This window comes from Lactuca saligna, chromosome 9 (genome assembly GCF_052625555.1).
Source record: "Lactuca saligna cultivar CGN05327 chromosome 9, ASM5262555v1, whole genome shotgun sequence".
In the NCBI taxonomy this organism is placed as follows: domain Eukaryota; kingdom Viridiplantae; phylum Streptophyta; class Magnoliopsida; order Asterales; family Asteraceae; genus Lactuca; species Lactuca saligna.
In genome coordinates, this window is record NC_136425.1 from 40,876,319 (window position 1) to 40,890,285 (window position 13,967).

The 13,967-nt window shown below is 32.7% G+C and overlaps 1 protein-coding gene across 1 annotated transcript; it reads right to left on the minus strand.

Moving 5' to 3' along the window:
• Positions 1 to 2,785: 2,785 nt before the first annotated feature.
• Positions 2,786 to 5,606, minus strand: LOC145018091 (uncharacterized). The gene is made up of 3 exons (XM_078976012.1): positions 5,178 to 5,606; positions 4,633 to 4,710; positions 2,786 to 3,151 (listed from the first exon to the last, which is right to left on the minus strand). The coding sequence occupies exons 1-3, from the start codon at positions 5,574 to 5,576 to the stop codon at positions 3,095 to 3,097; spliced, it is 534 nt and encodes a 177-aa protein (XP_078832138.1). The 5' UTR covers positions 5,577 to 5,606; the 3' UTR covers positions 2,786 to 3,094.
• Between the last annotated feature and the right edge of the window lie 8,361 nt (positions 5,607 to 13,967).

Below are 13,967 nucleotides of genomic sequence, written 5' to 3' on the forward strand. Positions count from 1 at the left end.
ATAGATAAAGGATTGAAAAGTTGAATGATCAGTTTAAAGATCATTGCAAACCTTTTGGAGAGCTTCTTTCTCAGTGCGAAGGGTAGTTGTGAGATTTTCAATCACCTTGTTTGCAATGGTGGTATTTGTCTATGTTGTAGACTTGATGTGAGCCATAAATGTCTCAGCAACAATGATTAGTTTATTAAATTTTTCGGTCGTTATCTCACAGGAACATGCAGAATCCTCAACTGCTTTGTTGGATTGAGACAAATTCGTAGCGTGCTCAGTCACCAAAGTATCAAGCATGGCCTTAACAGCTACTTCTGAGTAAGCAGTACTGGATGAGGAACCGGAGTAGGCAATAATTCTTATCCTCAAGAAATGTCGTGTTAGCTTTGCCTTTTTGCAGTTGAGGGTGATTACATATTTCTCATATGAAAGCGAACTTCGTTTTAAGAGCACATAAGTTGAGCTGCGAACCTGAAACTAAATGTAAGTACCACGAACCAGTCATTTGAAAATCACTAGGATCTTCGTGCAAGAGTATGAATCACATCCGAATTAATACAATGGATATTATATACGGTAAAAAAGATAATAATTGAGACTACACAGCTAGAATCCAAATTAATGTGAGGGGATCCAAATACAATTCATAAATCATCTGTAAGAGAAGATAAAACTTGTTCATAAAAATCATTAAAAATCTCACAATGATTGTAATTTTTTGTGGCAAAAGACTTATAGTAATTGTAGTTTATGATGATATGATTATAGTTTCATCCAAATATCTGGCGACCTGTTCCTCTCCGCTGGCTTCCTCCTCACACTAATATTCCCTCCCCGATGAAGCCTCCTGCTCAAATCCATGTTTCAGCAGCAATACAATTTCAAGTAAGCAGAAAATAACGAAGCTGGAGACTCAAACACTCCACGAATGTCTTTAGCTCAGCGGTCTTGTACAACTTCTTGACTTCCTTTGCACCTCCAATATACCAACAGCCGATTAAAACCCTAGGTCACACCTCAATTCCATGTTGTCTTCACTATATGCTCTGTTATTCGATTTGAGCTACATGATCTCCAACGAAGCCTTCTATTATCTTTTTATAAAATTGATTCATTTTGCTTACTGGTTACCTCTATTTGTCTTTAATCGTATACAGAATCTACAATTTATTTCCTCTAATGTTGCAACGGTAGGTGGCCGGAGAAACGATATCTGGAACCAAGTTGAGAGTGAAGGTCGGAGATGAAAGGTCATTCTTGGTGAGCTATTGTCGGAGATCGGAGGACTCTAATTCTAGATCGAGAAACGAGATCTTATAACAGATGAAACCAGATCTGAAAACACGATCTTATGCCTAGTGAAATGAGATCCGGTGATAGTTTAGGTAGAGGAGGGGCAGAGAATGTGGTTTCCGATGGTTGAAGGGAGAGGGAGGCGGCGAACAAGCAAGTTCGTAGGCAGTGAAGAGGCGGTCGGACGACGTTTTCGATGACATTACGGTGGTTCCGATGATGATCTTGGTCCAGACTCCACACTTACCTATGAGAGAGACATATCTAGAGAGAAAAAGAGATACAAAAGAGTCTGATATATTTATAGTCTGATATACGATTATTAAACAAAAATATATTTAGATTTTAATAATAATGAAATCATTTTGTTTAACTAATCTTAAATTTAAAAACTAGTGGCTTAGATTTGTTCTCAAATGTTCTTAAAGTAAAAAATGTTCTCATTTAAATACACGTGTGTTAATGTGTATATATATATATATATATATATATATATATATATATATATATATATATATATATATATATATATATATGTATGACACCTTATTTCCAGCTATGTTTAATGTTTAATTTTTTATTTGGAACACATCACTATTAAAATCAATATCTCATATATAATACAACATTTTTTAACGCAAATTGTTGAGTATGAAAAGAAAATGTTGCTATATACGAATCAACTCCCATTAAATTTTTTTTGGAACGGGAAATAATTATTTTTCTCCTTTCCTAGGGGATTCAACCCAAGGTTTCCTAATTACTTGTTAGTTTAGATTCTCCATGTTAGCCGAGTTGGGTTCTAATGTGATTTTTCTTTACATTAATAACATTAATAGAGGGGCTAATTGAATAGATGTAATCATTTCGATGAAAAAATTTTAAAATCAACTCGGTTCAAATTAAGTAAAGTCGAGCTCGAGCTCAAGATCGAATTACTCAAGTACATTAGGAAGTCGGGATTGAGTATCGAAATTTTCGGCTAGTGAAATTCGTGAGCTTAACTGAGCATAATTATATTTAAAATTTTACATTTGTTTTCTGAAGAATTACATATTATAGAACCAAGTCAGGTAAAACTCACAAGCTAGTTGTATTTTTATTTCAATTTAATGTGATTTTATTTTTTGTAATAGGTAACGTGTTGAGTCTAGTTTGAAAGTGCCTATTACTTTATCAAGTTTGAGCTCTACCTAGAAAGTGAAGTCTCGATACGAGTGTCGAACTCGACTTTTCATTCGAATAATGTTATTCATGTTTCGAGTTTGGTTGTCCTTGACTCAACTTTGGCTTAATTACACATTTACCATTAATAAATATTTGAACGATATATAACTTTTAAAAATCAACCTTTAAGTATTTTTTTTTTGAACAGAACCTTTAATATTAAAGATGCAGAACCATAAATGCATTGACTTTTAACTTTTATAAACAAAAAAGCAAAATCAGTTCAGTTATGTTTCATATGGTTTTAAGCACCGAATGTAAAGGGAACAAAGAATGACATAAACCCCAAAACCGAAGAAACACATATGGTTCGGTTTCCGTTCATCGAGTTCAAATGATTGCATTTCCCCTTCCATGTCATACATATAGGTTTAGATACAAGGGCAAAAAGGGGATTACACAAATGAGCACGAGAGAATATTTTTACTACAGACATATTGAATGATTGAATTTGATGGACACAGTAAAATTCTAAATATGGACAAACATGTCCCCATCTCATCATAACCAATGCCCAAAATAGTCATTTCCTACTTTGCCCCAAAAGGGCAAAATAATCTAAATTTCTAGAAGGGCAAACTTGTCAAAATGGGGCACTTTTTGTTCTCTGAAGTCGTGGTTCTTTTGTAGGCGCTGATACCTAAAAATAAATATAAACACAATTAACTTTTTCTAATTAAAAGAGAAAAAATAAAATAACCGATATTAGGACCCAAATAAGAGGATCGTGTCTCGTAAAAATATTTAATAAACAATTTTTTTTACAAGACATGTCCCTCCATCCCAAGAAAGTAGGACGCCTCTTTAAATGCAAAGCCTTTCACGCGTGTATAAATCGAATGTAAACTAATATATAATCTAATTTCCAAACTCAATTTTTTAAAGATTTATTAAATAAATTTACAATTAAATGAGAATTAGTAAGAAATAGATGAAACCTGAATGTAAATTTTAATCTCTTATTTAATTAATTATAATATTACACAGGCCGTTAACAAAAGTAACTTTCACATTAATTTTGCGCAAAAAAGAAAATACATTTATTTTACATGAAAACTATTAGGTGAACAGCAAAGAAAAAAATAATAGATAAAAACGCCAGCGGGAAGCTGCGCAAAATTTAATTACCTTGTTAAGCATACTTTTTTATACAATACACAAGATTTATTTACACGAAAACTATTAGTGATTATTTGAAATTTTAATCAACTAATTTTTCATACAATACACAAGATTTATTTACCTTGTTAAGTAAACTTTTTTTTTTTTTTTTTTTTTTTTTGACAATTTGAACCATTACTTTTCTGGTGGGCAAACGTTATAAATGCGTAACACGGAAAAAAACGAGATTACTGCCAACATATATATATATATATATATATATATATATATATATATATATATATATATATATATATATATATATATATATATATATATATATATATATATATATATATATATATATATATATATCAAGAAAAGGTTAACTCTTTTTTTCAAAAATAGAAAATGTTAAAGTCTTCTATAACTTGGAATAAATAAATGAAATATTTATTCATAAAAAGGAAAAGTTTAGAATTATTTTTTCTCTAAAGAGGACCACCATCCACTTGGTTTCAAAATTTATATGTATGGATTCATAATTTTTATCTTTTAGTACACGCATTGACGCATATACTTTTCGGTGGTTAAAAAAATACATATTTTATTATTCTAAATATTAAATAAGTAAATAATCAATACAATATCGGTTGCCACAAAAGGAACAATTTATGAAACATCATAAATATAGTTAAGAAAAATAGAATTATATATATATATATATATATATATATATATATATATATATATATATATATATATATATATATATATATATATATATAGATTTTCTAGTATATGAATGGGTATTTTTGGAAGTAAAAGAGATATGTTCTGTCTTCTACTAATCTTTGGTCATGATTTAGTAGTGGGTCAGGTCAAAGTTTTACTTTTTAATGGTTATCATGTTAAAATTTACTAAGAAAATCGTACATAAAGCATTATATATATATATATATATATATATATATATATATATATATATATATATATAGCATAATCTTAATTTAAATTTACTTCTTTTTGCATCCGCTTGAGTTTCGCATTTTCCTTGGCTAATCGCACTACTTCCTGTTCCAGCTCATCTGCACGAGCCTGGAAATTATATTAAAAAGTTAAGAAAAAGTGTAAGCGTTAAAATGGATAATGTAAAATAAAAATAATACCAGACACCTATTTGTTCCACTTGCTACACGAATAACAAAATTAATATTTTAACTAAATTTGGTATATAAATATTCTTAATCTACATACCTAAAATACCTCATAAAATATAATTTAAATATATATATGAGTCATAATTATTAATAAACAACTTTTTTGCAGAAAATATTATAAACCCACAAATATTCGAGGTGTTGGTTTAAAAGAGATTGTCGAACAATAAATTAAATATTTAACTGAAATAGAAAATGCTAGCATTCTATTTATAACGAAACAAAAAAGTTTTATTTACCTTTTTAGGATAAATGATAGTTGTAAAATATTACCAAAATAAAAATGAAAAGTGTCGCTGTGAATAGAAGCAGTCTTGTTATGTTCTAGATCGAGAGGGAGTAGACCTGTTTTCTTGCTCTGGATCGAGCAGCAGATTCTCGATTCTTCATCAGTCGCCGGAATTTTTCAGTGTATTCAGGTGGAGTAGTGGTGGCCGGCTTACTATTTTGCGGTGGTGGTGGTGGATTAGGTTTATGTCTCTTATTGGGATCTTCATGCGCGGAGTTGGTAGTGGTTAGTAGAGTTAACATGGTGGTGGTGGACGGCGGAGGAGGTAGGAAGGGAATGGTGGTTCCAGGCTGCCGGAGCACCGGTGAAAAGAAGTCTTGGAAGCGGTTAGGTGTGGGAGATGGGAGGCCGCTGATTTCATTCCATACATCATCCATCGGCTTCATTGAGAAGAGCGGAGGTGTAGGTTGAGGGTAGGGGTGGAGATGGGGGTGTGGGAGTGGGAGAGAGGACATGCTTTGTGTGTCTTAAAGTCAATCACAATATGTAGAAGGGAGAATGTCATTTATCACCCATACATTTATGTAAAATTATGAATATACACAACACTTTTGGGAAGTTAACACACTTAGCCCTTTTGATTTTCTAGTTTGACTATTTCGTTTGTATTAAGCTTTTTTTATATTGACATTTATAGAAAACGTAGGGGAGAAAAACCCTAATTTTGCACAATTTTCGGATTATAAAATAAAGCTCTAAGCATTAAGGCATTCACTCGCTGGTTCCCCTTTCAACCTTTTTGTTACATAGCCACCGTGTCAACATTTTATATTTTAATAAATAAACAATTTTTTTTTTTTTAAATGTTAGAATCTTGTTCATCGTGAGTCATCTTATTTTATATGTTATTTTAAATTTTAAATTAGTTGTTTTTATTTAGGTCTTTCTATTTTATTCTATTTTATTAAAGTTTATATAATATTTAAATCTAATCATTGTAATAAATATAATAATAAATAATTATCGATTTTATTATTTGATTTTTTGTTTTAATTTTAAAATTTTAAATTAAAACTTTATTTGTTTATTTATCTAAATTGTTTTTTTTTTTAACTTAAATAAAAAAAAATTTATTTTAATAATTCAATATTTTTAATACTTTTCTAATAATTTCAAAATTTTCAAATGTTTACAATTTCATATTTAATTTTTTTTTTTTAATTTAACCCATATAATCCATGAGTCATACACCCTAGTTTGTAATATAGCTGTTACATCAGTTTTTCTCTTTCACAACACAAATAATTAATCTTTTAGAACAATTCCAACTCACTCCTAACACTACTAGAAAAGAGACTTTACAGATATTAACACACATTATTTTTATGACAGTCAAAAGTCCGCCATACAAATTATGTCATTTTATGTGAAATTTTAAAAACGTATGAGACATTAAAATCTTTGGTAAAATGATGTTATATTTTTTCAAAATTCATGACACAATAATGTTTATTTTAACTTTGGTAAGCAATATATTTTTTTTATTATTAAACACGCTTCTAGAATATTAGATCACAAAATTAAATCTATTTATGATTTTTTTTATTGGAAACGACAGAGATTTTTATAAACATGTCCCCCGCTAGCAAGAAATTAAATGAGGTCCAATGAGTTACAGCAAATACATATCAATAAATAGAAAAAGGGGATACATTCTTATTGTCCCAGCTAGAAATTCCTCTATTGTCCCTACATTTGATCCATAGATAAACTAACGACTTAATGTTCTCGACTACTTGAGTAGGAAAACATATAGACCTTTGAAATAGTTTGTTGTTCTGTGATTTCCAAAGAATCCATAACATCCCATAACAAATTGCAATGAATCTTTTCCGACGATTTAAACAGTTTCCCCATTTGGATGTAAAATCAATGAACACACCCACCGTGTTTACTGCCATATTATCAATCTCACACCACCTGAGGATTTTGCCTTGAACCAGACAAGCAAACAAACAATGGATAAGTATGTAATTTGCATCATCTTGCTGATTTACACAGAAACCACAATACATGAAATCGATAGAAATGTTCCCATGAATAAGTGCCATAGCACAAAATATACGACCCTGCACTGCTCTCCAAACAAAGCCCAACACTTTTATGGGAATTAACTTACACCAACTGATCATAGGCTTCAAATGGATTTTTAAAAATAAAACTGATAAAGAAGGTAATGTTGTTCGAAACAAAGCAAGGTTGGTTGTTAAAGGATATTCTCAACAAGAAGGTATTGATTATGATTAAACCGTTGCCCTTGTCACAAGACTCGAAGCTGTTCGAATATTTCTTGCTTATGCAACACATAAGTACTTCGATGTTTATCAAATGGATGTCAAGTGTGCTTTTCTCAATGACGTATTAGAAGAAACTATATATGTTGAACAACCCCCAGGTTTTGTAAATGATAAATTCCATGATCATTGTTCTGTTCCAGATAAAGCTGTTTATGGATTAAAAAAATCACCTCGAGTTTGGTATGCAACTCTTACCAATTTCTTGAAACTCTATAAATTTAAACAAGGATCCATTGATCCCAATCTACTTCGAAAGAAAGTAGGGGATCGTTTGATGCTAGTTCAAATTTACGTAGATGATACTATCTTTGGCTCGACTGACCCTTCATCGTCTAGAGAATTTGAGAATATGATGAAAAGCCAATTCAAGATGAGTATGATGGGTAAGATTAATAATTTTCTAGGACTAAATATTCGTCAAAGCAGGGATTGAATTTTCATCAATCAAGAGAAGTATTCATGTAACTTGCTTGAGAAATTTGGCATTACAAATAGTTCGAAATTTAAAGTACCAACGGCACTCGGCACATGCTTAAGACCTTCATTGGATAAACCTATTGTCGTTATCACATTGTACATGAGCATGATAGGTTCTTTACTATACTTAACTTCTAGTATACTTGATATTATGTTCGGTGTTTGCAATTATGCCATGTATTAATCCAATCCCATAGAACCCCATCTAACAGTTGTGAAGAATATCTTTTGTTGGCTTAAAGGAACTGTGTGTTGGATTAGATGTCTAAGCCCATAACTATTAATGGTATGTATTCGACCCGACCTGGCATGATCCATTTGGGTTGCATGGCATCGGAACGATTTGGATAGACTTTTGTGAGAAAAGGATATATATGATTTATTAATATATTATAAGTTCTAATATATTAATATGAAATCATATTATTTAATTAGTATTGATCAAGAATTAATTTCGAATTAATTATGTGATCAAAAGACACTAATTAAATGTATGGAGATTAATTGTGCAAATCATTCATTCTTATATATGTGGGCTAATGATCCATAGTTCTTCATGTTGAGATAAACCCATGGAGTAACCCGTGGATACTCCATCGAGGTTTTATCCCATGTATCATGAAGAATATGGAAGGAAATGATTTACATTGTGTAACCCTAATAGCCACAATATATAAGGACCCCATGGCTCAAGAAATCGACCCTAAGGGGTTCATATGAGAGGGTTAGCCAATTTTGAGCATAAGGACTTTCCTCTCAAGTTATTCCAAGTTGTTGTTGGTATTGTGTGAACCATTTGAGGTGTCACACTTTGGGCACTCGGCTCTTAAGCTCCATGGAATCAAGCTACAACAAGAGATATGTTATCCTAACTAGCATCTTGTATTATTTATGTTAAATTGCATGCTAGTTATAGGTTTAATGCCTTGAAATCCATTTGCATGTATAATTAGTGAAAACATAGATCCAAGGTATTTAGGGTTGTATGTGCACCATAGGATGTTGTAGTATACTAAAACCCATCACTGTGTCGTCCGGATTATGGTACCCTTAGAAAAAAGGTTTCTTCATTTAGACGTTTTTCGATGCAGATCTTGGTAGGTGTCAACTCGACATAAAAAGCACTACTGGTGGATGTCAGCTTTTGGACGGGAAGCTTGCCAACTGGTAATCGAAAAAACAAACTTGTGTTTCGATTTCCACAGTAGAAGCAGAATATGTTGTTGCTGCAACTTGCACATATCAAGTCATATGGATTCAAATTCAGCTTCGTGATTACAAAATTAACATGAAAAAGATACCATTGTATTATGATTCACAAAGTGCAATACACATCTGCCATAATCTGGTGCAATATTTGAAGACAAAGCATATAACACTTCAATACCATTTCAGCAAGGATCATGTCTAGATTCGGAATGCATGATGCAAGTACTATTCCAAGTTTATCTTCATCGTAAAACAACAAGGAGTCAAAATACTGTTGACAGGTTCGGAAGTAACTGTTCACCATTCAACATTCAACCCCCTTCGAATTCGAAATGTCTCTGATTGGTTCAACTTAATGTTCATTATCTAAGAAAAGGTTGTTGTTCGAAGTACACTATCCGGAAGTCGATAGTTTTCACTTGGAAGTTGTGGTAACAATTTACTATTTTTGATTCGTTTTTATAATACGAAAATACCAAAAAGATTTTTTTTTTTCATTTTGTCTTTAAATTTAAAGAACCCAAAAACTCCAAAAAGATTTTCTAATTTTTGTCTTTTAATTTCAAAAAAAAAATCAAAAAAGATTTTCTTATATTTTTCTGTAACATCCGGACTTTCAGGTATATTATTATGTGTTTACATTTTGAAATTTATGGAGTGACTCGACGAGCTGTGAGTCCAACTCGCCGAGTAGGGTCAAGTTACCCTCGTGGAATTAATGAGTGGACTTGACGAGTTAGAGGGCTGACTCGCCGAGTAGGTGTTGGACAGAGAAACCCTAATTTCCCAGGGTTAGGGCCTATATAAGGGAACTTATGCCCCATTTCCGCTTCACCTGTTACCCTACACTCCTGAGAGAAAACCCTAATCACCATTAGAGCTATAAAGTGAGTGAGGAGCTAAGTTGGTGGTTGTTGGTGCATTCCTTGAAGGAGAAGTGAAGAGTATTGATATGAGGTAAATATGTTGACTTACTCATCTTTTAGGGAGATCTTGATATGAGGGTTTTATAGGGTTTTCTTCCATTTCGTAGAGTCATTGAGTCTTTTGTGTATGATTTGAGGTTGAAACTATTAGATAAGGTGTCTAAGTTCAAAACTATATTTGGTATGTATTTGACCTGACCCGGCATGGTCCATTTGGGTTGCATGGCATCATGCATTTGGATAGACTAAACGAGAGAAATAACACTTGTGGTTTATTAATATATTATAAGTTCTAATATATTAATAGTATTATTTGATTACTCTTGATCAATAATTAATTTGGAATTAATTAAGTGATCAAAAAATGACTAACTAAATATATGGGTTGATTATGTAAATCACTCATACTTGTATAGTGGGCTTAAGGCTCCATGGATTGTCAAGTTGGGTTAGACCCATAGGATGCTCCATGGATTCTCCATGGGAGTTACAAACCCATAGTTCATGGAAATGAAGAGTCTTGTCACATTAGGGTTTACTTGGTGTAAACCTAGATGTGACACGCTATATAAGCTACATGTTCTCACCAAAAATCAGACACACTAAGATACAAGATGGCTAGGCCAATTTTTAGAGTGTTACATATTCTCTCAAAGTCATTCCAAAGCGTTTGGTGTTGTGTGAAGCATTTAAGGCATTACACTTGTGGTGCTAGGTTCTCAAGGTTTTCAAGGAATCAAATCAACTACAAGGTATGTAATTCTAGCCCTCTTTTAGTTTAAAAGTTCCCCATGTATGCTAGATAGGACTATGAACCTTGGAAATCATGTTTTGCATGTATTTTAGAAAAACATAGATCCAAGGTTTTCTAGGGTTGCATGTACACTTAGGAGTGTTAGAATGCTCAAAAACCTTTCAGTTGTATCAGAGCCTAGGCTTGTTTGTGAATACTTGATGCAAAATAGTGTAAAAATCGAAGTTTTTGCTGACTGTACGAAGGGACTCGACGAGTCCATGGGGGGACTCGATGAGTCCAAGTGAATCTGCAAGCCAACTCGGCGATTCAATTCATACACTCGACAAGTTGGTTATGCAGAGTGCAGTTTTTCGATTTTTGCTGCTGGAAATGGACTAGAAACATTACCCTAAACTGTTTGGGTGTTATAAAACTTGTTTTAGATGGTGTAATGTTTGTTCTAATCAATTTACAAAGGCTAATATCAAAATTTCATGATTTTATGTGTTCTTGAAGTTTTGATCTTCATATTCATGTTCTTATGAGATTAGATGATCATAGGAATTATTTGTAACTTCTTGCTAGTTTTTAATTCTTGATCATTATGTGTTTTAATGGAATCCATAAGTTATCCTCAAGTTATGGATTACCGAAAGTCTCTTTCTTTTAAAGTTCATTAAAAACACATAGGTTATAGAAAATGAAAAGTCACTCATTTTAATAAACCCATTAATCTTATAAGTTATGAATTGTAGAGTTTTTTTTTTGTAAAAGTTACAAAACTTGCCCTCAAGTTTTGGAAGATGTAAAGAATTCTAAAATCTTTAGTTCCAACCCCTAGATTTTTAAAAGTTAAAAATCAACCCTTATACTTTATAATATTATAAGTTACTAATTTTATATATATATATATATATATATATATATATATATATATATATATATATGTATATATACATATATATGTATGTATGTATAAGAGCAAGTCGTCTTACCGTTAGTAGGCCTCATTCACGAAGCCGATCTATAAGGGGGGGGGGGGGGTATAAGGTTGTTGCCTATAAAATGGCAACTTAATGGGTGCCACTCTCACCCACCGCTTCCTTGATATTTGGAGGGTCTTTAGTCCAACGGTTAGGACAACAACTTATAAATTCTCATAAAAGTATGATGAATAGTATAAAGTAACTAAATGTTTTATTAAATTCCCAATCTTAGTTACTTTAGGAAAATGTGAATAAGGTGCTAATCCATGAAATTACACTTTACACTTTAATTAAGTCGTTAGTGGAGCGTGTGTGGTTAACCGACACACTAACTTGGACTTAACAAGGTAGGTAAAGTGTGACTTAAAGTTTGTTATAGTATCGGTTGAGCGTGTATGGTTAATCGGCACATCGATTGAGTGATAAACATTAAGGGTACCAAGTGATTTGCATGGTTACTTCACACCTCGTTTTGTGATCCTCGGTATCCCAGTCACAAAACATGGAGGGCACATTCAAGATTGAAACATGCCTTTGAAAAGTTCATTGAATCTCAAAAGAATCTAGGAATTTCCAAGAACCAAATTAAAACCTAATAATTTTTCAATTTCGGGTTTTGGTGGAAATTGATGGTGGAAATTGATGAATTGTGATTCACCTACCTTTCAAATATGTTATAGCTTAGATTACGGTATACCTCTTCTAAGTTATAATATATTGTGATTGGATCCTAGCCTTAATATTACATTTGGATGTTTTATTAAGGACTATCTTTATATCTAAACTAAACTTGTTCTCTTTTTCTAGATGTCTTCCAATAACACTGTTTCTGGCTCAAACCCTACCGGCTCCTTTTCCCTCATGAACCTATGTGGGAGGGTCATCTTCGATGGTTCAAACTTTATGGATTGGATCTCGAACATCAGGATGGTGACTCGCTATGAAGACAAGGAATATGTCCTTGATAAGGTGCTGAAGGAGATCGATGAGTCCATTGCTACTCCTCAGGAGATCACTGACTTTCGGACTCATGAAAGAGATGCCACCAAAAGTGGCATGCATCATGATGGCCACCATGATAGATGAACTCCAAAAGTCCTATGAGGACTATTACCCTTTTGAGATGCACCAAGATACGATGGAAAGATACCATCAGAGTGCTCGTCAAGAGCGGTATGAAATAATCTCCTCCATGATAACAAGTAGGATGAAGGACGGAGAATCTGTCACGAGCCACATGCAGAAAATGCAAAGGTATGTGGATCGTTTGCTGAAGCTTAATGTGAACTTCCCCAAGGAGCTTGCAATAGATATTACTTTGCACTCCTTACCTTCTTGTTATGATCAATTCCACATGACATACCACATGAATAAGGAAGAAGTCACACTCATCAAAATTCAAGGACTCTTGAAGAACGCCGAAAGTGGTCTTAAGGGTAAGTCGATTGTTAACACTCCTACTCCTACTCTAAATTCCGCCTATGTCTTGTCAATCTGGAAAGGTAGAGGGAAGAAGAGAAAGAGCTCTTCAAAGGGTACCAAGGCTAGGACCCTTGATGGATCTTCTTCAAGTGGAACCAAGAAAGGTTCTGTCACTCCTTCTTCTAACCCAAAAGAGGCTGAATGCTTCTATTGTCATGAAAAGTCACATTGGAAGCGAAACTGCCCAAAGTACCAACAAGAAGTGAAGGATGGGAAAGTTAAACCCAACCATGTAGGTATTTACAATATTCTATCTAATAACTCACCATATTCTAACTCTTGGGTCCTTGATACCGGTTGTGGTATTCATATATGTTCTGATTTGCAGGGACTAAGAAGAAGTGAGAATGTGGAGCATGAAAAGATAAACTTGATCATGGGGAATAGGAAAGCTTCACCTGTCACCAAGATTGGAGTTTATACTTTATTTCTAAGTAGCGGGTTTAGTTTAGATTTGAATAAATGTTGTTATTCTCCGGAAATAGCAAGAAACATTATTTCCTTTCATGCTTTGTACAAACAAGGGTTTACCTTTTCTTTTGATAACGAAAATGGTGGATTAAATGTTTTCTTTAATAATGTTCTTTATTTTAAAGCATTACCTTGTGATGGTGTGTATGAAGTTGTATCTGTTGTAGATAATCTAGGAAATAATGTAATGTGTATTAATTCTGCAAGTAATAATAGCTTGGATAATGCATCATTATGGCATTGTTGTCTTGGATATGTGATC

Excerpts from the sequence above, each read along its gene's own strand:
- LOC145018091 (XM_078976012.1), bottom strand. The coding sequence starts at position 5,576 with ATGTCCTCTCTCCCACTCCCACACCCCCATCTCCACCCCTACCCTCAA. Across the intron at positions 4,711-5,177 it reads GATCCAGAGCAAGAAAACAG|GCTCGTGCAGATGAGCTGGA; the intron begins GTCTACTCCCTC and ends TATAATTTCCAG. Across the intron at positions 3,152-4,632 it reads TCAAGCGGATGCAAAAAGAA|GTATCAGCGCCTACAAAAGA; the intron begins GTAAATTTAAAT and ends ATTTATTTTTAG.